The 27614-nt window shown below is 38.8% G+C and overlaps 1 protein-coding gene across 1 annotated transcript; it reads right to left on the reverse strand.

Annotated features, from left to right (window-relative positions):
- Positions 1-12276: 12276 nt before the first annotated feature.
- Positions 12277-27043, reverse strand: elmod1 (ELMO/CED-12 domain containing 1). The gene is made up of 11 exons (XM_059352005.1): positions 26783-27043; positions 26295-26358; positions 22096-22241; positions 21803-21831; positions 21548-21645; positions 20432-20561; positions 19918-20051; positions 18829-18897; positions 17133-17183; positions 16198-16331; positions 12277-15278 (listed from the first exon to the last, which is right to left on the reverse strand). Exons 2-11 carry the CDS (start codon positions 26309-26311, stop codon positions 15103-15105), a joined length of 984 nt encoding a protein of 327 aa, XP_059207988.1. The 5' UTR covers positions 26312-26358; positions 26783-27043; the 3' UTR covers positions 12277-15102.
- Between the last annotated feature and the right edge of the window lie 571 nt (positions 27044-27614).

A 27614-nucleotide genomic window follows, 5' to 3' on the forward strand; every position in this document is an offset into this window, starting at 1 on the left:
ACCTGATGAATGAAACCAGTCTGTTCATGCATGATGAGGACAATCCAACAGGTAAAAGACAATTATAACCAAAAGCAACTGATAAATTAATTAAAACAACAATATCTCAACAATACTATGGTTGCCATGCACAGTGATTGCAGAAAAAAAATATTTTTAAACATTAGCACAGAAGGTTATGTGGGCTTTTGCAGAAATATCAGTGCTCATTCTGCATATAAGGGTTGAAAACCAAGATGTTACCTCATACAGAAATAATGTGATGCTGCTTGTGTGTGATATAACATGGCTGGTATTTTTTCATAGATGACCTCTGCAGTGATTACAAATCACATCAGGTCCACAGCTAGCACTAATCTTGTGCGAGTTTGGTTTTATTAATCATATGCAGTTTGAAAAACTAATGGGATGTGCTTGCTGTCCCTAAAGTGCTGTCATGGTTGCTGACCATAGGTTGCTGACTCATGGATTAGGAGAGCCAATCCCTTTCTATGGAACCTTAAATGTTTTAATTTCTCCCAGTTTCATTTTTCTTTTATTTCTCCTCACAGTAAAGGCTCTTAAAATGATTATTCATACATTTACAGCTGCTCTGTTTTCACACATTAGTTCTGCTGTGTTGTTTGAGAGTATACAGACACTCCTCTTGGATCACTGCAGCGCCTCGCCACAGACGTGGGAATTACCCACACGTTACTGCTTGGGCAGATAATGCAACACAAATACAATCAGTCGCTGCCAATGAGCAAAAATTAGCATTTGCACATGCTAATTACTAATTATGATAAGGGTGGCAAAATTAACCAAGAGTGATGAGGAAGAGGGTCATAACAATGATGACATCCTGATGGGGATAACGACACTGATCCATTGATCCCTGATGGCTACACTGATGAAGAAAGCGATGCTACTAGAAACGACTGGATTATTATAATGCCAGTATGCAGCTCTATCCAGCATATTAGCTCATCCTCCACTCTGATGAGCATGTATGAGTGCAGTGGTGGGATTATGCAAATGGCAAATTGAAGGAGCTGCCGGTTTCCCTGGCAGTCGACTTCAAAGCTTCCAGGACTGGAGATGGAATTAGTGCTCTGCCTAATCCCACTGGAGGAGGGCGGGGAGGGGAGAGCTGCACTTTATTAATGCACCAGCAAGTTTAATCAGAGAGAGAGAGAGACAGAGAGAGAGAGAGTAAGAGAGAGAGACGGAGACAGAGAGAGAGAGAGAGAGAGAGAGAGTAGAGGTGTGTAAAAAGAGGTATAAGATGGTGACAGAATGAAAAAAGAGAGGAAGGAAGTGAGGAAGAGTGGGAGGGCGACGAGAATAAGAGATGCAGAGCGGAGAATAGGAATGTGTGCGGTGTGTTTGCGAATAGGGAGGGGGAGAAGAAGTGCAACACAACGAGGATCAAAGAGAATTTTTATGGCAGACCTGGAACACGGATTCTTTTTCCTGCCAAAACCACCACACCTGATATTCTCTGTAACAGCAGGAGCGAGAGCACATCGGAGACGACAACACAGCCTTAAGGGCAGATCAATACAAACACTGCAGATGCTTGTGCTGTATGTATGTTTGCCCTGATGTTGAGCAGTTGTTCTCAATGTATCAGCAGCATCACACAGCAAAATAATGCTGAGTCTTCTAACAAGCTCCACACTGAATCATACAGCAAGACTTTTATTATTAACAGGGACATCAGGGATTATTGTCCAATCCAAGAGACTGCAGAACTTTATTAGTCCTTGAAGTATTGGGATGTCCCAAATACATGTATCCTCTACAGAGCAAATGATGGACTGTAAATTACTGCTACTGATAATTTCTGTTTTCAGATTCCTATTGTTGCACATGTCTGTTGCACTGCTAGAGGCAGGGCCTAAAGGTGTTTCCACACTGCGAGTAGTGTCAGCAAAGTAGGCAGGAGTATCAAGGAGCTGAGTTGAGGATTGTTCAACTTTTTTAGAAACTACAGGAGAATAATACTACAGTAGCCAATATGATTTCTCTGAATCCCTCCTTAATGTTTGATTATCCAATCTTTGCCAATAAACAGCATTTATGATTGTAGTTACGCTACTTCATCTGTTATTGTGTCATATTGCTTTCCACTATTTTAGGATACAACCTGTTCTGTTTAGCTGGGTGATGAGATTGCTGTAATGCAGGTGAGTACAAGGCAACAAGGGAGGGTTCCAAATACAGAGAGTCCAGGCAGACAGGGAGACTTCAGTGATTAAGGAACCGTTTACACGAGGACGCTCGCGGGTAAAAACGACAAAATATTTTATCGGAAGTACCTTTCGTTTAGACGGTGACGGCGTTTTGGGGGCTTAAAGACGCAAAAATCTGAAACCACCTTCCAAAGTGGAAAAGTTAAATACGCTCCGCCGTAGCGTGTCCGTCTACACTGCCAAGACGCAAAACTCTGCTCAGATCTGCTCACGTCATGTTTGTGTTTACGTCACATACATGCTCCAGTACAGGAAAATAAACAAACGTGGGATTATTTCCATGCGTTGGACCTTCAAGCTTCAAGCTTTCCACCAAATGTACAGGATATGTACAGATAATATTAGTGAACAGAGAAGGATCTGTAATTACCTCTATCACATTTTGGATGCAGCAATTCGTCGGAGGCGAGCCAGACGGCTGTAAACGAGACCTGGGAGATCTAGTGGATGGTGGATAACTTTGTGGAAGTAGTAGCTGATGGAAATGTGTGGCGTGAAAACTTCTGCATGCCCAAAGATGCTCTTATCGCTTTAAGTGATGCCGCCTGGCATGCATACAATCGAATTTCACACACTTTTGCGTCACCGCGTGCACGCAGATTTCCTCCCGAAAATGCTCGTCTAAACGAGGAATAAAAAGTGAAGACGCAACGCCACTTTTGCGTCTTCTGTTCAGACCGTCCTCGTGTAAACGTAGCCTAAGACAAGATACAGATGCTCCCTTGCATGGACAGCAAATTTAAACCGCAGTATGTGAGAATTCACAAGTGAACAGGAATAAGGAAGTAAGAGGCACAGTCAGACACACTGGTAGGTACATTTAGGTAAGGATACCTGCATGGGTTCAGGTTCAGATTCCAGTAATCTGGGTTCAAGTAGAAAAACAGTGACAATTGGGCAACCGACTGGGGAAAAGAGGCAGGTTCAAGTAATGATAGGGGCTAATTGGGGAATGAGGAACAGTTGTGTGTGGGAGTCAGGTGACTGGGACAGGTGAAAATGTCTGAGGGCATCTAGTGGACAGGGAGAGAATGGCAATAAATACAGAGTCAAATGCAGGGTCCTGGGAAAGTGTGAATGTGTTTTAAAGGGACAGAGATGTGAGTGAGGTTGTGACACTGACTGGTACAATTGCTACAAACATTTGGGATTCATGCAAATTCCAATGTTTTACTTGTACTAGCAAATAATTTCTATTATTGCTTCATTCAGAAAAAGGCCTAATTCAGAATATCTAAACAGAATTTGCTGTTTATATTAACTCTATCAAATTCAGTATATTGTTATACTTGGATTAATAGTGTAATATAAGTGTGAATGTAAATGTGAGTTATAGCAGATGGAGCATCAGCCTCTGATATATGGTGCAGAATATAGGATTCAAAATACAGAATGTCAGTGTTGCTAGGCAGAAAACATAGCCTTATGGATCTTAAAGTCAGTTAGTCAGTTGATCAAATTGCCAAACAATTTGGCCAAAAGCAAAGATATTTTGACGATTAAAGGTTAGATTACCATGAAATTTGGTATGAATATTCATGGCCCCAAGAAGATGAAACATAATTACTTTGGTGACTTCTGACCTTTGCTCAACTAACACAAACGTTTAAAAAATCAATGTTCAGACTTCCATGGAACTGATATTGGTTGATTTTAGTGAGACCATCACCCTGTCCATATTTTAAACTAGAGCTGCAGCTAAAAATTATTTTCTTTACATAGTAATCTGCAGGTTGTTGTTTTTTTTTAAATCAAAGTCAAAATTTAATTTATAAAATGACAAAAAAAATTGTCAAATAAAATTCTTATTTTATTGGACAAACTGTCTAGAACCCAAATATATTCAGTTAATATTACAAGTGAAAAAGAATATAATCAAATCCTCACATTTGAGAAGCTGGAATCAGGGAATATTTCAGTATTTTTATGGGGTTTTCCTGACTGGGGTGCAACTCATGGTTATTTTTTTAATGCTGAATAATTTAATTTGTAGATTATAAGCAATAAATCATTTTTTTTTTCAATTTTAGAAAATTGTGAAAACAGCAGGATGAAATTGCATGTTTTGTCTGAGATGGTTGAAATTACAAATACTGTAACTGTCCTTAATAAAGTATTACATTTTCTGTCATCCAAACAGTCGACGTATCAAATAATTGTTTCAGTACTTGTTTAGTGTATTCCTGTGTAGATGTAATTGATTGTTGGATCTTTAGTTTGAATGCACAGGGTACATTACATTTATTTATTGAAAATCATTAAAAAGGTAGGATTACATTAGCAAATGTCATAATGTCTTTAACACAATTAAAATTCAGTTTACCGTCTTCTTCTTAAACTCCACTTCTTCATACTGCTGTGAACAAATTAGAGAACGTGGACATGCCTCAGAGAATAAACAGCTCACACATATCTGCTGTATTTATAAAATCATGGCATGGCCCCTGACTCACAGATCAACCCATTTGGACTTGTACATTGATGCATAAATCAGCCTGCTGTGCTGGTGACTCTTTGATATACACACAGCTTGATTCATGAATTTGCTGCCTCGCACTGCTGTATAACATTATATCTGCATGAGAGCCCTGGAGTGCTTGGAATGGCTGCAGCCGCCTGTGCTTAATCAATAAGGCAGCGTTGATGAATTTAACATAATTAGAGCTGCAAATATGAAATCTGTGGCAGCATTCCCTGCTTCTTGGCTTGAAATTGATTGTCTTGGAAAACAAGAGAATCGATTTTCTTGGGAAAACAAGACACTTCATGGAAAACGAGGCACTTCTCAGCATTCTGAAGAGACTGTTATAAAACAAGCAGATTACCATTTTTTGATGCGTGCATATTTGTCAGGTTAAATATTGATTGTAAATAGCAGTGCTAAGACAAACAGTGTGTAAAACTGTTGGGACTGCAGACTCATATTTCTGACACTTTGCATTGTATGGATGTGCTGCAGGTACAGCAGGCTGCTGCAGTCATCTGAAGGTGAAGGGATGAAATTATGCTGCCCACTAGCGCCTTCACATGGATGCTTTAAGGAACTGTTGTGCAGTGACAGTCAGATAATCCTCCCATGGTGAAATCCCATATTGAATATCTGTCCAAGCAGTGACTTCGTTAATGTATTTTGGAGCATTAAATAGAGCTTTTGTTTCAAGTTTTTGTTGATGCGGTGAATAAAAAGAGTCAAATTACAAAGATGGTGACGAGGTGTCATCAGTCTCTCTCCCCCACACACATAATACACCTTAACTGTGGCTCAGTTGGTAGACTGAACCCCAAATTGCTCCTAATGCTGCATTCGTCTGTGTATGAATGAATTCCTGATGGTGGCAGGTGGCACTATATAGGGAAGCCTCTGCCACCAATATGAATGTGTGTGTGGATGGGTGAATGAGCGATGTCTGTAGTGTTAAAGTGATTTGAGTCATCACAAAGACTAGAAAAGCGCTATACAGAATAGAGTATTTGGCCACTTGGGATCAGCCCAACAGGTTGATGGATGTTGGATTTACTAGCAACCAGTTTCTTCTTTATACATCTAGCAGACACTGGGAAACATTACCATTAATGTGGAGTGATGTTACTGTTGACAAAAGGCTTTGCTCTGTTTTTGGTCTCCACAAGCTCCTGTGAAAAATACCTCTCTTTAGTTGCTAAATGCTTCAAACTATCTGTCATTTCTATTCCATTCTATTATTTTAAGATATGTACCTCAACAGTTGTGGGTCATAAAATCAGAACAATGAGCTACAACACACTCTGCAGTCCCCCTCGGGTCAAAAGGGATTTATCGTTCTTGACTGCAACTTCACTGTTGGGTTTAGTTTTGCTCTCATGGGGTTAATTTTTTTCAATGCAGCTGATTTCAGTGAAGTTTTTACTTTCTCCTTTACTTCCACCGGTGGTGACCTTCGCAGGTAAAGGCCCCTGTTGGAATGGGTGGCTACAAAAGGTGTCAGCAAAGATTATAGAACATCAATCCATGGATTTGGGACACTATGATCCACCACAGAGGTTCTGATGTATAGAAGAATCCAGCAATCATGCACCTGTGCAGCAAATCCTTCCTTAACAAACAGGGACAGAACATGCAGGACATGTAGGTCCAAATGATACAGTCCTTTGACAGTTGTAATTGGCTCAGTGGTAGCTGCTATACGATATCACAAGCACACACCCATGCCTCATCGGTATGTCATTTCTTTTACAGAGTTTTTCAATCTGTTAGATTGCCTTTTGAGTGAAAGGTCACAGGGGAGACGTAAAGGAGCTGTGGAGAAGAAGTGAGCTGGCTGTGTTCTCTGAACTGAAATGCCATCACATGCAGGATCCCCTTCACCCTCACTGTTGACAGCTGTTTAAATTATTCTAAAGCTCATGTTTTAACCACACAGAAACACTTCAAATTACTAGGAATCCTCTCAACTGTGTCACCCCTTAAAGGACATACAGTACTTGTGCGTTTTATGTTCTAGCTCATTAACTTTAAAGTGCGTAGATTGATCTCCAGTCTTCCAGGCAGCTTTTGGTTTCTATCAATTCCAAAAATCTGCTTGCAGACATTTGAAAATTGCTTGAGATATGAAATCCATCACAGTCAGCATTTTGGTTGTGAACTGTTGTGAAGGCAAAATCTTGAAGGATGGTTAATCCACTAAAATGTTAAATTGTATATAATATTTACCTCCCTAGGCTCTCTGTGGTCTCAGAAAAAAGTTTTGTATTGATTGCCGTTGAAAAATGAAAGCATATCAGTGCAAACAGATTTCAATGGAGGCCAAGGGAAAGAAAAAGCAAAAGAAGGTTACAAGTAAAAGTCAAACATTCAAAACTCAAGAAAAGTACAAAATTTTAACCATCAAAATATACTTAAAGGATACACCAGACAACTACTCAGTCATATAGATGGAGAGAATTCACTTGGAAAAAACAAATTTGTTTCTTTAGAACGCCCAAGATTACTAGCAGACAAATTAACACTGAACAACCCTGCTGGAGACTATGCAACAGTGTGGATCCTAACCATACACACGTATTTTGGAGCTGCAGTAAAATTAATCCTTTCTGGGATCATATCCATGTTGTGCTATGTGAGGTACTAGGATACAAAATCCCCCGATCTTGTCTTGTCCTATACCTGGGACAGATTGGTTCGCAAAGGAGAACAATATTTGGTTAAGATTCTTCTTGATGCAGCAAAAAAGGCCATCACAAAGAACTGGCTCCAGTCTGTTGCACCCGACTACAGACAATGGCTCAACATTATCAGTGATTTTCAAACAAGGGCAGTCCGTGGCCTAGAGGTTAGGAATCGGGCTTGTAACTGGAGAGTCGCTGGTTCGAATCCCGGTACTAACAGGTACAGGACTGAAGTGCCCTTGAGCAAGGCACCTAACCCCCCCCCCCCTCCACAGCTCCCCGGGCGCAGTAATGTGCTGCCCACTGCTCCTTGCATGGTGTGTTCACTTGTGTGTAAAAAAGGATGGGTTAAATGCAGAGGTTGAATTTCCCCATTGTGGGATTAATAAAAGTACTCTTCTCTTCTCAATGGAGAGACTCACATATAGACTAAGAACATATACCTCAATTTTGAAAATACAGTCATGGAAAATATATTAGACCATTAATTTCTTAAATGTATTGCTAATTTTAAAAATAGCTCATAAGAGTTTAATTTAAGAGCTGATATCTAGCAATTTTCCATGGTTTACTGGATAATAGCTAAAATCATTAACAAGAAAACCATGGAAAATGTCTAGATATCAGCTCTTAAATTAAACTCTTATGAGCTATTTTTGTTGTTATCATTATATTTGTCCAAACAATTGTACCTTTAGTTGTACCAGTCATTAAAATGAACAAATGCAATGAAGAAAACAAGGGTGGTCTAATATATATTTTTTTCCCATGACTGTAGTTACTTTCCAGCACAGCTACCAGAAGCCAGCCTCCATCTGTCAGTTATACCTCTGGTTAGGATGAAAGTAAGCAAAGCTACACTAGATTTACACAAAGTGTATTAATTAGAATGATGAAGTTGGAAAATTTTCCAAACAGCTGCAAAAAAAAGCTATAACGGCACACCCAGAGGGCCCCGACAACAAGCCTTTAAAAGCAGTACTTTTCGGCTCTGTTTTGCTATATAAATAAAGTTATTGCTTCATAATGTTACTCGATATTTCCCCTGCACACACGTTTTTGTTGTCTGAATCAGTAAAATGTAGTTCCTGCAGGCAGAAAGCTTAAGAAGTGCTGACTAAAGCGAGGATTGCCAACACTGACGTTAATGTGTCAAGCTCCAACAGTTGCACTGCTTTTTGACTTAGCTCTCATTACCACAGAGTTTGTCTGCAGCTGATCCACACTAATCCACCGCTTTGATGTGGTGTGCATGTATCTCCACTAGCATTATCTTTACACACTGGAGCCTCCACTCACTCTCTGATGTTCAGAAACAAACTGGAGACGCTCCTGAAGTTGGAAAAACATCCCTCTGACAAGCATGTTTGTGTTAGCGTATTTCTACCCTTGTGAATTTTTGAGATACAAGAGTCTAAAGCTTTATTGACAAGCTCGAAAATGTTCATTATGCTCGACAGCAGAAAAGTGTTAGATTGAACGACATACTGCTGATTCTGCTTTTCTTAGAGCCGCACCAAGTTTGCCCTGAGGATGCAGTTACAATGTTGACTAATGTAGGGCCGCCACTTAATATTCAAAAGGGCCGACCCTTTGCGCTTGGGGAAAAATGTCAACTCTGATCTATAATCATCTGTTGGAATTAAATTGCCTACTGTAAGATTTTCATAAAATGTCACTCTTATGTATTTCATGCCCTCTTACAAAGTAAACTGAGCAGTGCAAAATGGAAGGGCATGCAGAAGAGAGCCTCCGCCAAGGCTGTGTCCCAACCCGCAATGTTAATCAAATATTTTTTTTATATTTTGAATATCACCCCCTGTAAATTGGATCCACCCCAAAATGTTATGTATTTTCTTAAAGAAAATCAAACAGACACACCTGATTATTGTGGAGACAGTCATAAGTAATTAATAAAGGATCATTTGTTTCTAACAAACCATCAATCTACTGTTACAATTTTAGATGTTGTTATGACCCCTTCCCTTTCTTCCTTGCACTGGACTAACCTGCTTCCTCCTGCAGGAGCCTGCAGTCAGTGGGGTCATTATTCTCATTTGGTTTAACCTGCTTAGGCAGCACCTGTTTAAGCCCCTATTAATTGGTTGTCTCTTCTGAATTTGCCACAAGACATGTCTGCCGCTGACAGTGACAGCAGCATGTAGATTGACATGGATTTTCTCAGTTAATTGATGAGAAATGTTGACACTATTGACTGGCAAATGTCAGTTAGCTTGTACATGGTTAATAATTAGATAAATAATCACTCCTACTAAACATAGGACAGCTGGTAGTTCGGTAGCCCATTTCCTTTGCAGTTGTTTGTAGTGAGTTAAATAATGTATTTTAAATTGATTACAGTTAAATTGTATTGGCTTTTACAAGGACATGTTCTGTTCTTGTTTTCAAGTATGGCTGCCATCATAACATTGTACATGTTTTCTTTGTTATGCTGTGCCCGAATGATTTTTACTTTGTGGTCATTGGGCTGCCACAGTTAGGCAACTAATGTTAGTTTTCACAATAACTCTTTGAAAATGATTCTGCAGAATGGTGCAACATAGCCCCTTGACAGTGTTAGCCCACTCACGTTAGCTAGCTAAGCAGCATTAACTTAGCTCAGCCTTTAGCTTTTTAGTTCACCATGTTAGTAACCACACGGTGAAACAACCTCTTGACATCAAGAGTAATGTTACCAGTACCAATACCAATAATAGACTGTGGTCGAAATGTTGTGCCTCAATTTTGATATGGCCGCCATCAAGTCTGAGATAGGCTGGTGGTCCCACCCCGTCTGTCCACTATGTAGCCTAGCAAAGATGGTGACCATTGACGGAGAGTCTTCCACATTCAATATGATTGTAACATCTAGGTACATGCTACTTCTCAGTTTGAACACATTAATGCACTAAATATAAAAAGTACAAAAGTATGTGAATTGAGACATAGAATAAATGGTCAAACGGTCCACTGGAGCTGTCTTAATGTTGAATAAAAACATAAAATTTACAAGGATTTCTAAAACCCTGGCTTACCAGATGGTGTTTTATGTCTTAAAACTAACCTATAAACTGAAAGGATTAATTAACCACCAATAAAGTCAGAGTGGAGCAATAGCTCTTTATTAGAAAGTGGTACCCTATACAGCATCTTCCATAAAATAACACAGAAACCACTCAACAGTCCCCCTGCACCATGTTTGTTTGTATTAGGAGATAATGCAACTCACACTGTAAAACATAAGATCTACATTCATTTTCTGTGCAAACAGAGAGCAGCAGAGATTGTCCATTTTCTTCATTTCTTCAGTTACAGAACAAGAAGAGATGCTGATGTGTTTGTGGATTTCTGTAAGCTTTTCTCAAGGTCAGAATATTTATTAATATTATTGTTTTGTTTTGTTTTTCGGGGCTTTTTGACCATTTTATTTGGTGAATATATTTGGACTTCAAAGTATTACTTTTGTAATGCAAATCAGATATTATGCACTCAAATTCTAGCATTGAGATTTTTGTTTCTGTTCTTTGTTCTTATCTGCTGATCCTACTGTGTCATTTTGCTGCTGCAATGCGTCAAGTGTCTCAACAGGGATCACTAAAAACATCACATTTTAACCGTGTCCCGTTCTGCTGATATGTAAAACACAAAATCGTCAACTTCTATACCTCATCCAACGAATAAAAAAAGAATTATCAACCACAAATAATCTCATTTGGAAACATTTTTCCTGCCAAATATCATATTTTAAACCTAATGTACAGGATAGTATGTTTATAAATTTTTTCACCCTCCACTGTCAGCTCATATGATCTCTGTCAGTCCGTCTCATATGAAGTGTGAGCTTACTGCCCTCTGCTGTTTATCCATAAACTCAGAACTTTTGAGCACATGATTAATCAAAATAGGTGGTAAATTAACAAGTCAAGTTACTTTGGCGTGTGACGTGAATCATTTAAAACAGATTCACATTCAGTTAGTACTCACTATAATGAATTTGTGCTCAGTACAATTAATTTACTGCACATTCACTTATATACATGTAAGCTAAACTCAAACACATCATGCTAATACATTTTTGCTGCTGAATACAACAGTAAAAAAAAAAGCAGTTCTCATATTTCATGACTAATCCTGCGTTTCATATAATTACCTTCAGTCAAGCTTGCCCAAACACAATTTTACACACATGAAGCCATTTGCCAGCAGGTGAAGAAATTAAAAACACACCTGAACAATATAAACCCATAGCATTGACATATCCTTATGTCATATATACATATATAATTATTATTATTATTATTGTTATTATTATTATTATATTAATACGGATTTATATTGTTCCAGTGTGTTTGTAGTTACCTAAGTTGGTCGCAACTGATTTCAGGTTTGTTTTATCAAGCAAACAAGATGATTGACTATGTGCACCTGTAGAGTAAGCCATCATTCCTGTCTCATCGTGCACTCAGGAAACATGGACTAAAACATTTGCACTTTTGCACTCTTTAAAGTCTTTAAAGCCCTGGTTGTGTCAGATATAAGATTAAATAATCCATACTCTAGTATGAATCTCTTTTTTCTTCTCTTTGTGAGTCATATCTTGCTGAACTATATTTTTTTCCTGAATACCGCACCAAAGAAGACAAAGGACATTTTTTTTAATGCGCAGTTCAACTCATTTCAATTTTGTGTATAAAGTTTAATATCACACATCACCTGGTTTTGCATCTGTTTACAAAATAACACCCTCTGTCCTGTGACCCAGCTTTTTCCAAAGTAACATTTTAAATGTGGGGCTTTTACTTGTAATGGAGTTGTTGTTTTTTTCTACTTTTACTAAAGTAAAGGATTTGAATTCTTCAGCTGAAGCCAAGAAAAAAAACCAGAAGAAATGAGATTGTAATTTTAACTGACATGTAGTCTTTATTGTGGTCTCAAAAAGTACAGCACAGACAAATGAAGCATACAATTACAATATCTATTAGTACTTTAGGCTTTACTGAAGTATACAGAATGCTGTTTCAGTGACAATGAAAATACCATCATGCAGATTGTGGTTTTATAGGCAGTTTTAAAGCAGAATATACAGCAGCATGTATCTATCTTCATCTACAGTATCGTATACTCCTAATACCACAAATTACCGGTTTATTATCATAAAGGAAACTGCATTATAATTTTTACAGTAGTGCAAAGCTGACCATAGCAAAGCAAAACAAAATGCAAGCAGGAGATGAAACCAGCACTGACACTCACTGAAGTAAACAGCTGCATAATACTGACAGAAAAAAGCATCAACGTTTACTTCAATGGGACAAATATATCCAATAGTATTAGAACACAATCAACAATGCAAGCATGGCATTGAAATAATATCATACATTTGTCGGAGCTGTTAGCTCATGTATGTTAAACACAGTGGTCACATGTTGAAGAAAACACAACTGTGGAAAAAGTGTGTCAGATGATTCATCTTTCAAAGAAAAGTCAAAGTGTGACTCAGAGCTGAGATAACAATCAAACTGGTTCTCCATAGACAATCAGTTGGATGGTGATTGTGTGCGTTTTTTAATAGGGAGCCATCCAGTGTAGTGGTTCAGGACTCCCGAAAGAAATCACAAGAAAAAACTTAATAAACAATAAAAGTGTAATTCTGCAATTCCAAATTAAAACAACTACCACTGCCAACAGATATATTACTATAGATCTTAACTGCTTTGGTGTCATAGGACAAATACTTAAAATAGGAAAAATAAAAGCTTATGTTAGGTAAAATTAGCAATACAGACTTTCCCTGTGTCATCTATCATGAATGTTTACTGCCATCTACGGTTGTAAAAACTTGACTTAACAGCTGAAAATAATTAACAACAAGTGACAAAAGCAGCATCAACACCCAACAGCAGAAGAAGAAGAAGAAGAAGAAGAAGAAGAAGCATTGATTGGCTGGTCAACGCCTCTATCATAAGCATTTTACAGTTTCACTGTCAGTTCTCTACTGCAATAATATGAATTTGAAATTAAAAAAAAGGGATCATGGTGGAGGTCAGAAGTCCAGGTCAAGGCCAGAGTATTAGTCTAGACTTCTCCAAGTACAAGAAATCCAAGTTCCAAGTACCTTTATCCTTCAAAGTAAGAGCTTTAAAAGCATTACGACTACTGTCTGCATAAACTGGACTGCTACTTCCTGTCACATGATCCCTTGTGTCTTTGGCTTTACTGAAAACGACAAAAATTAAAAGCAATTCAGCAAATTGCCCGCCAAATTTGAGATTGTAAAATGCAGTGCACTCACTTCCAGGGGACATTTGCTTTCACTAATTACACTAATGCATTAAAATGAATGTGGTAATATTTTACACCTATTTAAAACACTACATGCAGCAGCTATGAATTGATTAGCATTCCAGCTCTGAGTTAGAAAATAAAACAAGTACTTAGGCACGCATGGTGCAAATCAATACATTTAAAATAAATGTGCAGTGAAATGAATGTAAATTATTGCTTTGGCTGATACAACAGTGGACACAGTGTCACATTCAATGAATTAAAATAGAGTCAAACAATCGTGAATGTGAGCATGTGAGAAACATTCATAACATAATCTCTGCATGGAGTCAAAGCAAAGGCAAAAACGTTTTGCAAACCTGTAAACAAAATGCTCATGAAATATTTAGAAATATTTTTTAAGGATGTAAACGTGTAGGAAAATTAAAAAAAAGTTATCAATAGCAAGAGGAACTGAGTATACAAACAGGGCATTCCCCTGTCAAATGTGACATGTTCAATATGTTTAACTTGACAAAACAATATGTTTTAAATATTTATGAACATCAATTAGCAGGTTTACAAAACGTGCATTTAAGCTCACAAGAAACAAACTACTGCTGTGATTGTAAATTCTCCACATTCGATATTTTGGCAAGGAGAAGTCTTAGGTGTTAATGTCATGTTGACATAAAAAGTACAGTACAATCTATATATTGATTAGCTAACACAAACAAAGCTAAGAAATGACTGGCCCTCTATTGTTTAATAGCTTTTGATTGAATCAGTGCCAGCAACATTTCCTTTTATACTTCATTTAATCTCATATATCCATATAGCTCTTCATTTGGAATACAAAACATTAATTATGAGAGATTTGACTTTGTGTCTGAAAGCCTGACCAGCTAATTGCCAAAATATTCTGAACTGATGAGCACTACATTGTTATCTAAAAGGGATTTTTTTTTTTTGGCTGCAAAAGTAAATTTGGTTTGTTATGAGAATAAGCACAGGGTTCATAACTGAGGTGTAACGGCTGTGATACAATCGTCATGAATCATTAAAGCAACAGATAACGATGAGTCGTGTGGTGCAGCCTCCTCATGCACAGCTACAATCGCTATGGTCATCTCTGATGCTGGTGGTGTAACGCTGCAGTGAGGGCGTAGAGGCAGTGTGTGTGTGTACGTGTGTGTGTGTGTGTCTGTGTGCAGTGGTTGAGTGAGCTTTTGGCAGTGACGCGACATGACGTTAGCTGGGACAAGGTGGGCTGAGCAGAGAAGGAAGAGAGTCTCCCCAGATGTGTCCAGTAGTTTGAGGAAACATGGATGTGAGGGTAAAGGGTTTTTCAGAATTTTTTTTTAGTTGGCCTACTGGACATCAAAGGGGAGACCTCTGTGGGGGTATGAAGGGTTCAGAGGGGTTGTGGGGAGGTTCACAGGTCAGGGGTGTGTGTTTAGAGGTTAACCAGGTGGAGGTCAGAGGCGGAGAAGTGGGGACACAGTGCCATGTCCGGGTTCTTCAGCTGTCTCAGGATCCTTCGGTGGAACTTGGAGCGGACCCGGTTGAACTCCATGATGTCGCTGGGATCCTCCTCAATCCAGAAACGGTGAAACTCCTGCATCAGGTAACCTGCCATGAAGAGGAGGGGGAAAATGTGTCATATGCCTATGCCCTGTTTAGAGTAATTCCATGCAGTTTGGGGCAAGAAATATGCAGTTTTTTCTATTAACTGTGTTATTTTCATCTATTGTATATAAATATTTGTGCATACTGGGATCCCCAAACTGTCTTGGAATTGCATATATTGGGCATGACTGGAAAGCTGAGACTCTTGTGGATTCACTTAGCTCAATTTTATTCATGTTTGATGATGTCAACAGTACCCTGTAGTAGCATTCTATTGTAGTGGGAGCATTTTTTAAACTTGAGCTAAGTGTATAAGTGTTTTGACCTCCAAGATAATCACAACCTCGTGGAAATTTACAACCACAAACTAGAGACCTATAGGGCATGCAGTTGTACGGCTTAACTAGGTATAAGGGGTTTCATCTCAGCAGTTCATAAAACAGAAGTGCATCCATCCAGTCAACAACTGGAATGTAATTCTGACAGAAATCTCCAAAATGTCAAAAGTCATAGCAAATACCAAATCCCAGCATGGGTTTTTCTGTGGTGTACCCTCAAGGTCTTGCTGTCTTAAATGTGATGTTTTGGAGGGATTTCTGATCATTTTATCAATTATTGAATCAAAACAGGTTCAACTTTGCACCGAATCTCTTAAAAAATGTTATGTTCCCCCTTTTTCCCTTTGTTTCCATTTTGGATAAAAGCATCTGCTAAATGACTAAATGTTATGTAAATGTAATGTTATGGTGGCGTCAGTTTTGAATGTTTAATATTTTGCAATCAGCAAGCATCCTTAAATGTTAAAATGTGCAATATGGTTTATGTCAAAATCTTACCAGCATGTCTTTAATTTAATGGTGAAAATAAAGTAACTAGTGTTCAATTATTCATATATATATGTGCTTCCATCAGATGAACTTACAGAAGGTTTGCTGGAAGTGCAGCAGGCTCGGCATCTCTGGAGCCACATTGTACAGGTGGGTCTTCAGAGCTCCACTCACCAGCAGAGAGTAGGCCAGATCTGTGATGTTGATGCCCACGATGGCAAAGGAGTATCTGAAAGGAGGTGGTAAAAAATGTAGTTTGTAGGAAGTTTTTGGTTGTTGCTTTAGGGACTGTGGTTAGTGTGTGTGTTTTAACAGACTTTGACAGCAATGAATTCCCATAAACCCCGGCAAAATACACAAGGTAGAAATGATGTACGTGGTGTGGTGTCTGGACGTGGGAGGAGAACACTGTCTACCATACCTGAACCATCCCTTTAGTACAGACACTGTCACAGTAAAACAACTTGCAGTTTACAGCTTGCTGCTCTGCTGGAGTGTCCTCACAATACAGTATGGGATTTGTTGGAGGATTTTATGTGACTGTGTGTGTGTGTGTGTGTGTGTGTGTGTGTGTGTGTGTGTGTGTGTGTGTGTGTGTGTGTGTGTGTGTGTGTATGTGGGTTTTTTTAGAGTTAGCCCTTGGTGCTTATCAGAGCCGATGCAGACTGGAAGCAGAAGGCATCGCAGGAGGACACACAGCAGTAAAACACGTCCTGCATACACACACTCCATGGCCACATCACAGAGCCCCTCCGCTGCTAAAACTGCTCTGTATTGAGGCCAAAACTCACACAGCTCCAGCAGCAGTAGCCCAGTTCTGCCTCCTCCACACACACACACACACACACACACACACACACACACACACACACACACACACACACACACACACACACACACACACACACACACACACACACACACACACACACACACACACACACACACACACACACACACACACACACACACACACACACACACACACACACACACACACACACACACACACACACACACACACACTTACCCAATAGCTTTGTCTATATTCTTCTGTTCCCATTCAGGCTTGTTTATCTCACTGTGAAGGACACACATGTGAGTCATGTACTGTCTACATGTGAAACAACATTGTACGACGACGTATTAGGGCCAAGTTTTGAAAGAAAAAAATATATATGTGTACTGGGGGAGGGGGGTAATATTTCGAGAAAAAGTCGCAAATTTCGAGAAAATCGAGAAAAAAGATTTGCCACTTTTAATCTCATAAATCTACGACTTTTTTGTCACAGATTTGCCACTTTTAATCTCGTAAATCTGTGACTTTTTTCTCAAAGATTTGCAACTTTAATCTCATAGAAGAGTGACTTTTTTCTCAAAATATTACCACCCTTCCCCGGGTCTGCATTTATTTATTTTTTTCATAATTGGCCCTAATACGGCGTCGTAACATAGATTGCACCAGAAGTCACAATAAAATTATGAACTTGCTTCTTAAACTGATGATTTCTTGTTGAAAAAGCAAGTTAAGGCAAGACTGTAACACTGGTACAAATTAGAAAGAAGTATAATATCACCTGGTTTCTTAACATAACATAACATAGGGTCAACAAAATAGTGGTACATTATCCGTACCGGACACTTGTTTCATCTGAATATATGACTCAACCCTGATATTTTGTCTACAAAAATTGTGTTAAATAAATACATTTTCACAGCATTTGTCTGCATGGGTGCCCGTGCTGTTAATGAGATGGCTAAGTGCAATAACATACTTGCTTAGTGCAGCTTTAAATGCATGAAACATCAGCCCGAAAGAGAAAGTTATGAATGCAGTGAAAAGAATGAAAGTGAAATCAAGTACCTTGGCTTGCTGTGTGTGCTCCTACAACAGTGAATGTGAGAGAAAGGTGGAGGTGGAAGTGGAGTCGGAGGAGAAAAAGAAGGAAAATGTTTATATGTGAAATGACACAGCCCAGTGAGACGCCGATGACAAACAATGCAAGCAGCAGCAGTTGATAAGGAAGACGTAGTGAATGACATCAAGCTGTAGGAATGAATATAATCAAGCAGAAAGTGGTAAATGCAGAGCTATGAATGAGTGCAGTTTAAAGACAAAGGCACACACAACTCATGTCAGTTAGTTGTAGAAAGATGATGATACTCATTGATGTGTTGGCCACAAGGGGTAGTGTAACAGGCTAAAAACTCTACCTATAACTATAGCCTTATACAGTTTGAACCTCTGAGCAAACAGTTGCAGATTAACAGATCCAGCAGACACAGTTTCTGGTCACTTGATGAATTTAAGTTCAATATTCACTCTCCTTCTAGCTTTGTTTTGGTCTCCACTGCTCTACTATGTTCACCAGGTTGACAGGAGTGTACTTGTGGGCCAGAAAACCAAAACAAAGATCTGAAAGAGTTGCTGCTTGAGTTGAGTGGTTATAATTATGTGCAACTATTAGCAAATTTAATGCTAAGTGGCTTCCAGACTGTTTTATTATTATTGGAAATTATTAATGCTGGTGATCTGCATTGATGGATTAGAATGGGAGCGTTAAGATTTTCATGATTTATGGATGAATTAATTTATCCTTGAAGCTTGAGCAACTGAGCTCTTCTGCTGTAAGGTTAGTTTTAGCTGTAAATAGTTTCTATGAGCTTCTATTTGTTCAATTTTGTCATGCTTTGGATGAAAAGTAAGAAAATGGGGGCCATCATACTTGTGCTTTGGTTGCAGGGAGTCGTGCAGCATCTGCAGAGCAGTGGCCTTGTCATGTTCTGCGTAATACCTGCAAAGAGATGAAAAGATTCATGAAAAGGGAATTTAAGACACATTTAAGATCTACATAATAGATTGTTAATAATCTATTATTAAATCTAGTTCATACATAGCTATTCTCTCACTGCAGATTTTATTCAAGCAATTAATTTCCAGTTCTCCAAAAAGGACTTGCCTATGTAAGTATGAGGGCAGGTGGCATGCAGTGTGCAAATATTCTGACACACGCCCCACAATTACAGAAATGGACCCAAAAAAAGGCTGTAAGAAGAAGAACTTCAGCAGTAGTGACATTTACATACTGTTAGAAAGTAACTGTGAGAAAGTGAAAATGTGATTTTCCAGCGCATCAGTATCTGCATTACAGTAAAATCAAAAACCCCGCTAAAATATATAATAATGTAATATATAAATATTCAATCTTTTTTTTTTTTCATTCATTAACCTTAACCGCTTATCCGCAATCGGGGCGTGGGGGGCTGGAGCCTATCCCAGCTGACATTGGGCGAGAGGCGGGGTACACCCTGGACAGGTTGCCAGACTATCGCAGGGCTGACACATAGAGACCGACAACCACACTCTTATTCACACATACGGGCAATTTAGAGTCACCAATTAAACTTAAGTGCATGTTTTTGGACTGTAGGAGGAAGCCGGTGAGTACCCGGTGAGAACCCACGCTGACACAGGGAGAACATGCAAACTCCACACAGAAGAGGATTGGATCATACTAATGTGTTTCTTTGGTGTTCTTTAAATTTAAAACTTGTGTTTACTTGCACTAGACAAACAATTTGTGGTCTGTAAAAACAAGATGTTTTTTTGTCATCTGGGCATGAGTGCTCTTGAACAATTGCAAAATTTTAATTTTCAAAACATTGGTGTTTCCCAAAAATCAATTGGGACTAACAAAACAAAAACAAATCATGGATACAAACAGAAAAAGAGGTAAATGTATCTGTGTATCACGCGCTGCATGAGGCCCATTGTCTTTACGATATGTTCAGTGTTTTGCAGAAAGTGAGCTCACAGCAGGTTGTGCAGGCCCAGCAGGCCCATGCCTCTGAAATCAGTCTTGGGGTCGCTGCCTTGAAAACCAATCTCACACCACTGTTTCGAGATGCGGCCAGTGAGAGGTGTGTCAGGACGCAGCTCCTTCCACAGCTGCAACACACACACACACACACACACACACAACACAGCATTGACATTGTAAACTATAAGTGTGAATGCATTTTACAATTGTCTGCTGATCAGTGGAAAACCATAGGCTACAAGTAATAGACAACCAGTAATAAACATATAAATAGTTAGCTAAAACTATGGATAAGTTGTTGAACTAGAGTTAGAGGCATGTCTGACAAAAACAGTTACAAAACCACTGGATTATCCTTCTTATCCCTAACTGCAGGTAGCTAGAGCTTATTACAGAATGCACTGAGTGAGAAGCAGAACAAACCCTGGTTACTAGTCAACCACAGAGTGATTATTCCTGTCTTTATGATTATTTTTTGCACTTCAAATAGCCACAGAGAGCAGTGTACCTTCATCAGCATCTCCTCATGCTCAGAGTTTTCACTGTCGTAAGGCTCCCTGCGCAGCTTTTCCACCTCGGCCACCAGGCTCCTGTAGCCCACAATCTGCAGCAGGCTGGCCTGGAGAGAGATGCCCAACCTACGGGACACACAGGGAGAGACATTCAGATCTATTCATGTATGTTGGGAACACAGGTATACCACAGATGGACTTTGTTCATTTTTGCAAATTGGACTGATCTGAATGGAAAATGCAACAGTATTTTTAATTTCAAATTCCTAAATGGCTTTAAATCATAAAATTGTGATTGAATCTCCCACAAAGAGGCAGCCACCACACCCGAGTTGGAGTTTATTGCGTTTATTGCACCTGCTTGTGAAAAACCTGAGCCTCAACCTCAGTGGTCAGACAGGAGGTCTCACGAGTGATAAAACTCTGGGACTCCCATTCCTCACTCTCTTACTAAAAAAAAGGAATTACTACAGGTGCATCTCAATAAATTAGAATATCATAGAAAAGTTTATTTATGTCGGCCTCTGACAAGTATGTCCATCTATATGCACTCAATACTTGGTTGGGGCTATTTGACTTGAACTATTGGAAACTGAATTTTCCATGATATTCTAATATATTGAGATGCACCTGTAAATATTAATATGGTAATTTGGGTTATAATGATTAAATTAATTGTTGATCAGAGTTCCAAATTGATAGTTTAGTAACTTTATGAGAGTGATTTAATTAAACTGTCTATATTTCCGCTGTTTTACAGAGTGGTGTCCCATCTCATGGTGACTTAGAGTAAATCAAGTCATAACATTTAATATAATAAATAATTATTTATGATAATTATTAATAATTATCAGACCTGAGCACCACTTGTGTGGGTCTCAGGTCTGAGGCATATGTAAACCCTAACATGTACAGCATAGCTTTTTTTGTCTTAACAGCTTCTCAGGTCTGTTTGAGAGTTGCTCAGTAATGACGAACATGTTACTTCTTCACTGTCCACAGCTGCATGTTCACAGCTAGTCTGAAGATTCAAAGTGTTGCTGCTAATTTACCACAACACCCTAACACGAGTGATAAAGTGACAGAACAGATGATGTAACTCAGTGTCTCACTGTGGGTTGGTGTCAGGGTTAATCTTCTTCAGCGCCATGATGTCTTCAATGGCTTTCTCCACTTTATCAGGATGGACACTGAGGGAGGACTGCAGCAGCTGGAGAAGACGACAGCAGAAAAGAAGAGAAAGAAGGCAAAAACAAAACAAGATGGAGAGGAGGAGAAAGTGGGAATAGATGTAAACAGATTGAAGCTAGAAAAGTAAGCGACACACATTATCATCCTGCATATTCATAGATTTTAGAAACCCATACCTCATTCTTGGAGTACCTCAGAGAGGATTCTGAAAGAGGTTGCAGAGTGTAAGATAACTGCATAATGACATTAAACTAATCATTTTTTTATTTAGTAGATTCAAAAAATATTTTGCATATGGTTCAACCCAGATATGAACATTTATATATTGAGTTTAAATAGTGAAAACTGCTATTTGTCTAAGCCATCATGGAACTTTATATTTCATTTCCAAGGTTGAATCTGTGTAGAGTTTTTAAAAAATTATAATTGCAAACATGATTTAAAAATGTCAGGCAGTGTGTTGGCCTACCTATCTTGAGGGTCCTGCGGGCTCCATGCTTGTTGTTGTAGCAGATTCGCTGCAGCTCGCAGCGCCCCGTAAACTTCCTGACGACAAACTTCAGGCCCCGCCACAGACATTTACAGTAGAGGAACACGAAGAACTGGGTCACCACTCTGGAGATGAAAAGACAGGAGGAATTTAGTAAACAATCTTTTCTCGTCTCCCCAGTTTTCAGAGTCCTGAAGGTAAAACTTCCGAAAAATTTTGTGCAGCATTAATGTTTCTTCGACTCCATCTGTTGACACCTCAGGAGGTCTCAACCACTATGGGGTTTCTTTTGTGTCTTTATGAAGCAATCAAATAAGTTTGAGAGCAAAACTTTCCACACTGCAGTTAAAAATGTTTCATTGCAATTAAAATAAACTTGATAAATCCAAAACTTTGCTTTTGAATTCAAAAGGTTCAACACCAAACATAAATTTTGGATCCCAAAAATTGTAAATGGATCAAAGAGTTTTGCTTGCTGTTAAAACTTTTTTTAAACTACGTAACTTGTTCTTTTATTTAAAGTAGCAGCAATATTACATATCTGGAGTACCCCTTTAAAATGTAACTCCCTGTGACCTGTTTTGTTTTTTGTTTTTATATCCCACTAATATAACCATGATGATAGTACATTATGTGAAACAATTTATAATTTGGTCAATTAATTGATCAAAAGAAAATAAATGGCAAATATTTTGATAACTGATTAAACTCTTTTTTAGACATTTCATGGTTCCAGGTAGGCAGATTATTTTTGTTAGTAAATTGAAGATTTTTTTGGTTTTAGACTGGTGACATTTAATTAGGTCACCTTGTGCCCCAAGATATTGTAAAGACTATTTCTTACAGATCTATAATTATCATTAGAATAACACCTGAAGGAAAATCCCCTAATATATTCCTTCACAATTAGTAATTTCTTACAAACAGTTCTGTAGCTCAGTATATTGTGGGGTTATAGAAAGAAAAAAAAAAGCACAGAGGAAGATATAAAGCAAACAGTCAGAAAACGGTGTTGTACTTCTTGACTACACGGTTTGACTTGGAGCAGATCAAAGTGTGCTATTTTTACAGGTGACACTGAGAATGAAAATGGAGATGTGTGTCTTGGGAAATGCATAGCGACCCATTAAGAAACAGTGGAGACTAAATGATTGCCAGCCTCCACCTGCTTCACTCTGCACTGAACATTAGGAAGAAGGGAGAAATGGATTTATAGGGAAAAAAATATGTAAAACTTTCTATCATATGATTCCTTGATCATGAAACCATTGCATCTGTTATCAGGGCTAACATTTGCACTGCAGCTGAGGAAATACATCAGCATAACCCACAAACCTCCCTCTGTGAGACACACAAGCAGGGCTTCACTCCACTCTTTGTTTGTATGGAATAGAGTTTACAACCTTTTCAGGCAGAAATAAATCCTCCTGATGCTGACGGATCACAGCATAACATCATCTGCCATGTCAACATAAAAAGAAGGTAAATGCAGTCCTGAAGGATTAATTCCTGCTGCTAGTACTGTGGATGAGACTGGCATGTTAAATAGCTCATGTAAGACACGCTGTCATTTTGTTAACCTTGAAGGAAGTGAGCACCAAGAGCGGGTGATGGTGATAGGACTGAGACAAAGAAACTGTGACACTGAACCTCAATTTAAAGGGGCACTCCACAGATTCTAGACACACAGTAAAAGCCAGTTTATGAGACAAGGGTAGAGCTACTCAACCTGTGAAAACACTTTCTATCCAAATTGTATTGCAAATTTTGACAATTTAAAAAAAAAAATGTGGCACCAAAAAAAAGCAACTGAATGTGTATTTTCCATGTACTACGGTTATCCAAATATATTATATACAGCAGCACTGTGCACAAAGCAGAGGAGAGGGACAAAGAGCAAGGGAAATACAGAAATGGGCACAACAGGAATGATTTCTTAAACCAAGGAGTAAGTTAGCATTTTAGCACCCCAGGGGTTCAAGTTTTGTTGTACAACATAAAATGCATTAGTAAATACCCCCACTTGTGAATTTTGAGGTCTCTATGTGTCCTTAAACAGGCAGTTGCTAACAAGTGGTTAAATGAGACTGCAGTGGTTGTCGGGGCATTAAACGTCATCGCGCCAGACACGGACAGGAACTCTCTCACTAGTCCGCCTTACAGCCTCTAGTCTTGTTTTTCAGTGCTCTTGGAAACTCTTGTAGATTTCAAGATTAGGTTAATCAATTAATTATGCTACAGTTTCGCTAGCTTGTCAAAACCGCTAGAGCTTGTATTCTGCAGTGATCCAAAATCCAATGCATAGGTCCTACAGATTTTTTAATTAGCCTATACAATATCCTTCATATTATACCTTTAACCAGAATTGATTCGACTTACTTACTCTTCTTTCTTACATACTGCATCATGTCAGAACATGACCAACACCGTATAAAGGCAACCACCTCTGAAGGTTCAGTGATCAATATGTAACAATCATTTCCCTGTGCACCACCTAACACCTACAACAATTAGGACAATTTTCCTGATCTATACCACCATGGTTGTTGGAGCAAAGTGTTTCTTTGTTGCATCCATTTTGGAAGTTTTGTGTGAACAACACAATGGCCTCATTCCTTTTTAGCAGGTCCCTGTTAGCTCTGATAAACCTTCACAGGCTTGCAGTCTTAACTGCCACTCGGGGACTGTGGCAGTTACCGGAAATACACAAGTCACACAAGGGGGTACTTGAATCCTGGCAAATACCACAAGTGTGGGTACTGAGACAAACCTCTGAGGTATTCTGTGGGTCTGGAGGAGCTCAGAAAATGTCAGTTTGGCCTGAAGACTACAAATTAGAGAAAAGCCAGCAAACGAAAGGGAAATGTGGGATTTCAAAGATGTGCCTGTAGCCTATACGCCCTTTGTATGTGTGTTTGACCCAAACTAGGAATTAAAAGTCTGGATACCGACATCTCTGCTACTCTGCTGTCTTTTTTTAACTCCATAGAAGTGTAACACTAAATCACTGGAGTACCCCTTTAAATCTTCTCAATCCTCTGATCAGCCAAAACCATTAGAAGGGGGACCGTGAATCATTTTTACATCAGTACACTATTACCACAGTCATTTTAGCACATTAGTGTAATTACTGGAAACAAACTGTGAAAGCCATCAGTAAAACACAGTTGGCAGCCTCTGCTGGGCCCCACTGTTCATTAAAGTAGACCAAAGGAGTAAAATGTTATTAGTAGCGGGCTGGAAACAACAGGATTTATAGGAAAAGTGGTCTCAATTTAAAATATCGATGTGAGCATGCACCCATTTAGTTGACGAGATGACTATACAATATAATAAAGGATTTTACAATGAGTTTCACGTCGTAATTTATGTGTTGTCACAAGGTTCAAATTAAATATAGAGACACAGCATAAAGTTTTTATGCACCACATATCTGCAACAATCTCCTTTAAAACTGCTCTGCACCATCTTTCGTTGTTTAAATCATCTTTAACAGAGCACAATAGCTCTTATTAGCTAAGTTTATCTGTTTTATTCCATTTTAGCTGATTTCTATGAATCACCTGTTTTAAATCCTATTTGTATGTTTCTTTTTATATTATTTAATACTTATATTGTATCTCTTTGTATAGTATTACAGAACAAGAAAAAAATAGAGCAACTAATTTGAGAAATAAAATCAATAACAGTTATTATTGATATTATTATCATACTTTATTATTTATATATATAAATAATAATATCTAATATAATATAAATATAGATGGTTTACTTATATTTAAATTTTGAAATCTATATCTTTTATTTCAATATAAATGCAGAAATCTATTTTTCAATATAAATGCAGAAATATATATATATATATATATGAAAGCAACAGATCTATTAATAGAAACACCACTTGTTTCACATGTGTTTCATAATTAAGAGGCCTCCCTATAAACGACCCACTCAAACCAGTTTACACTACCAGCAGCCACTTACTGGTCACACAATATCATGATCGATTGATCTTAAATGGGAGAACTGGGGATATATAAACAAGCCATTACAGTGATCGAAGATCAACATAAGGAGACAGGCTGAGCAGAGGGGGAGGCTGAATGAATTCCTTCACGTTTTGACGAATAAAATGTAAATTTAGCCCTGCATCGTTTGCAATACTGGAGTCTCTTTACCTCAGAAAATGCTTCATCTTGGCCGCTCAGGTATCTTCGGTGCTTGTTTGTGTTGATAAATCACCTGAAAACAGAAAGCAGAGGAGATGACGGTAGTTTTTCTGTCTCTGGATGAGGCCGACAGCAGCGGTGAGCTCAGGCCCGCAGCACCGGAGCTGTCCGCGGTGCTGATGAATTAACGCGCATGTAATCTGCGGGTTTTTTCTTTACCTCGGTGCCCCCGGTATGCTGCCTGTCTGGAAGGCTACAATCGGTGCAGTGACACAGAGACACACACTAACACCTTTCAGGTTTATTTCTCCCTTCAGAGAATTTTAATCCAGTAAAACCATCTTATTAATGCTCGGTCGTCTCCGGTCTGATTAGCAACCCAAAGCACAAACACTGTAGGCTATAATCCGTAGCAACAGACCATGCCTGTAACGCGGGCTGTGCAGGAAATATGAGCAATACAATCCATGCAATTTCATGCAACATTTTTCTCTTACCGATTTGAAATAATAAGAAGAGGTGAAACAACGATGCGGCTGCGGCGGTTTGTCCTCTTCACTCGGCTACAGCCGTCTGCTTTTCCTCCATGATGACAGTCACTGACTGGAGGAGGATCGGGTCTAAAAGCTACAGAACAGCAATGCAGTGCACAACACACAGAGCCCAAACCATCAGTCACAAATTCATTTATACATCATTCGTTTGCCACTTTCTTTAGATGATGGTATATGTTTAGACTTCATGGTAACACTTTATGACAAAGGTCACTCGGGTGTGTCATGGGGGGCAAACGTCCCCCTTGTTGCCCTCCATGCCACAAAAGTGCCCTCTTGGATGCACCTATGGTAGATAAAACATGAAAAAGTGCCCCCTAGGGTGCTCTTAAAGTGGACAAAACATGATGCAGTGCTCTCTTGGTGTCCTTTCTAAGAAAATGAGACAAAGTGACCTAAAGGGTGGCTTTAAAATTAAGATGCAGTGCCATGCAGGCTGCCTTTAATGTTGAGAGACTTTCTAAACGCTGGTGTCTCTCCACCGGCAACTGGTGCCCATTTTTATTTTTTTTTGCCCCTGCTACTGAGACAGCCCGAGTCCGCCCCTGAAAAGGTAAACAAATCATATAGTTACGGTTTGACTGCATGGCTCATGACGAATTCATTTGCATGAATTCCTGTTGCTTACCAGTAATGAAGAGGTCACTATGACACTATTCATAGTGACTATGACACTATTCATAGTGTCATAGTTACTTCAATAATTGACACCTGACCAAATTATCAGTTTTAATAACCACATAAATATGGGGCTATTTTTTTCTTCTTTTTTCGA

This window comes from Centropristis striata, chromosome 15 (genome assembly GCF_030273125.1).
Source record: "Centropristis striata isolate RG_2023a ecotype Rhode Island chromosome 15, C.striata_1.0, whole genome shotgun sequence".
Classification (NCBI taxonomy): Eukaryota; Metazoa; Chordata; class Actinopteri; order Perciformes; family Serranidae; genus Centropristis; species Centropristis striata.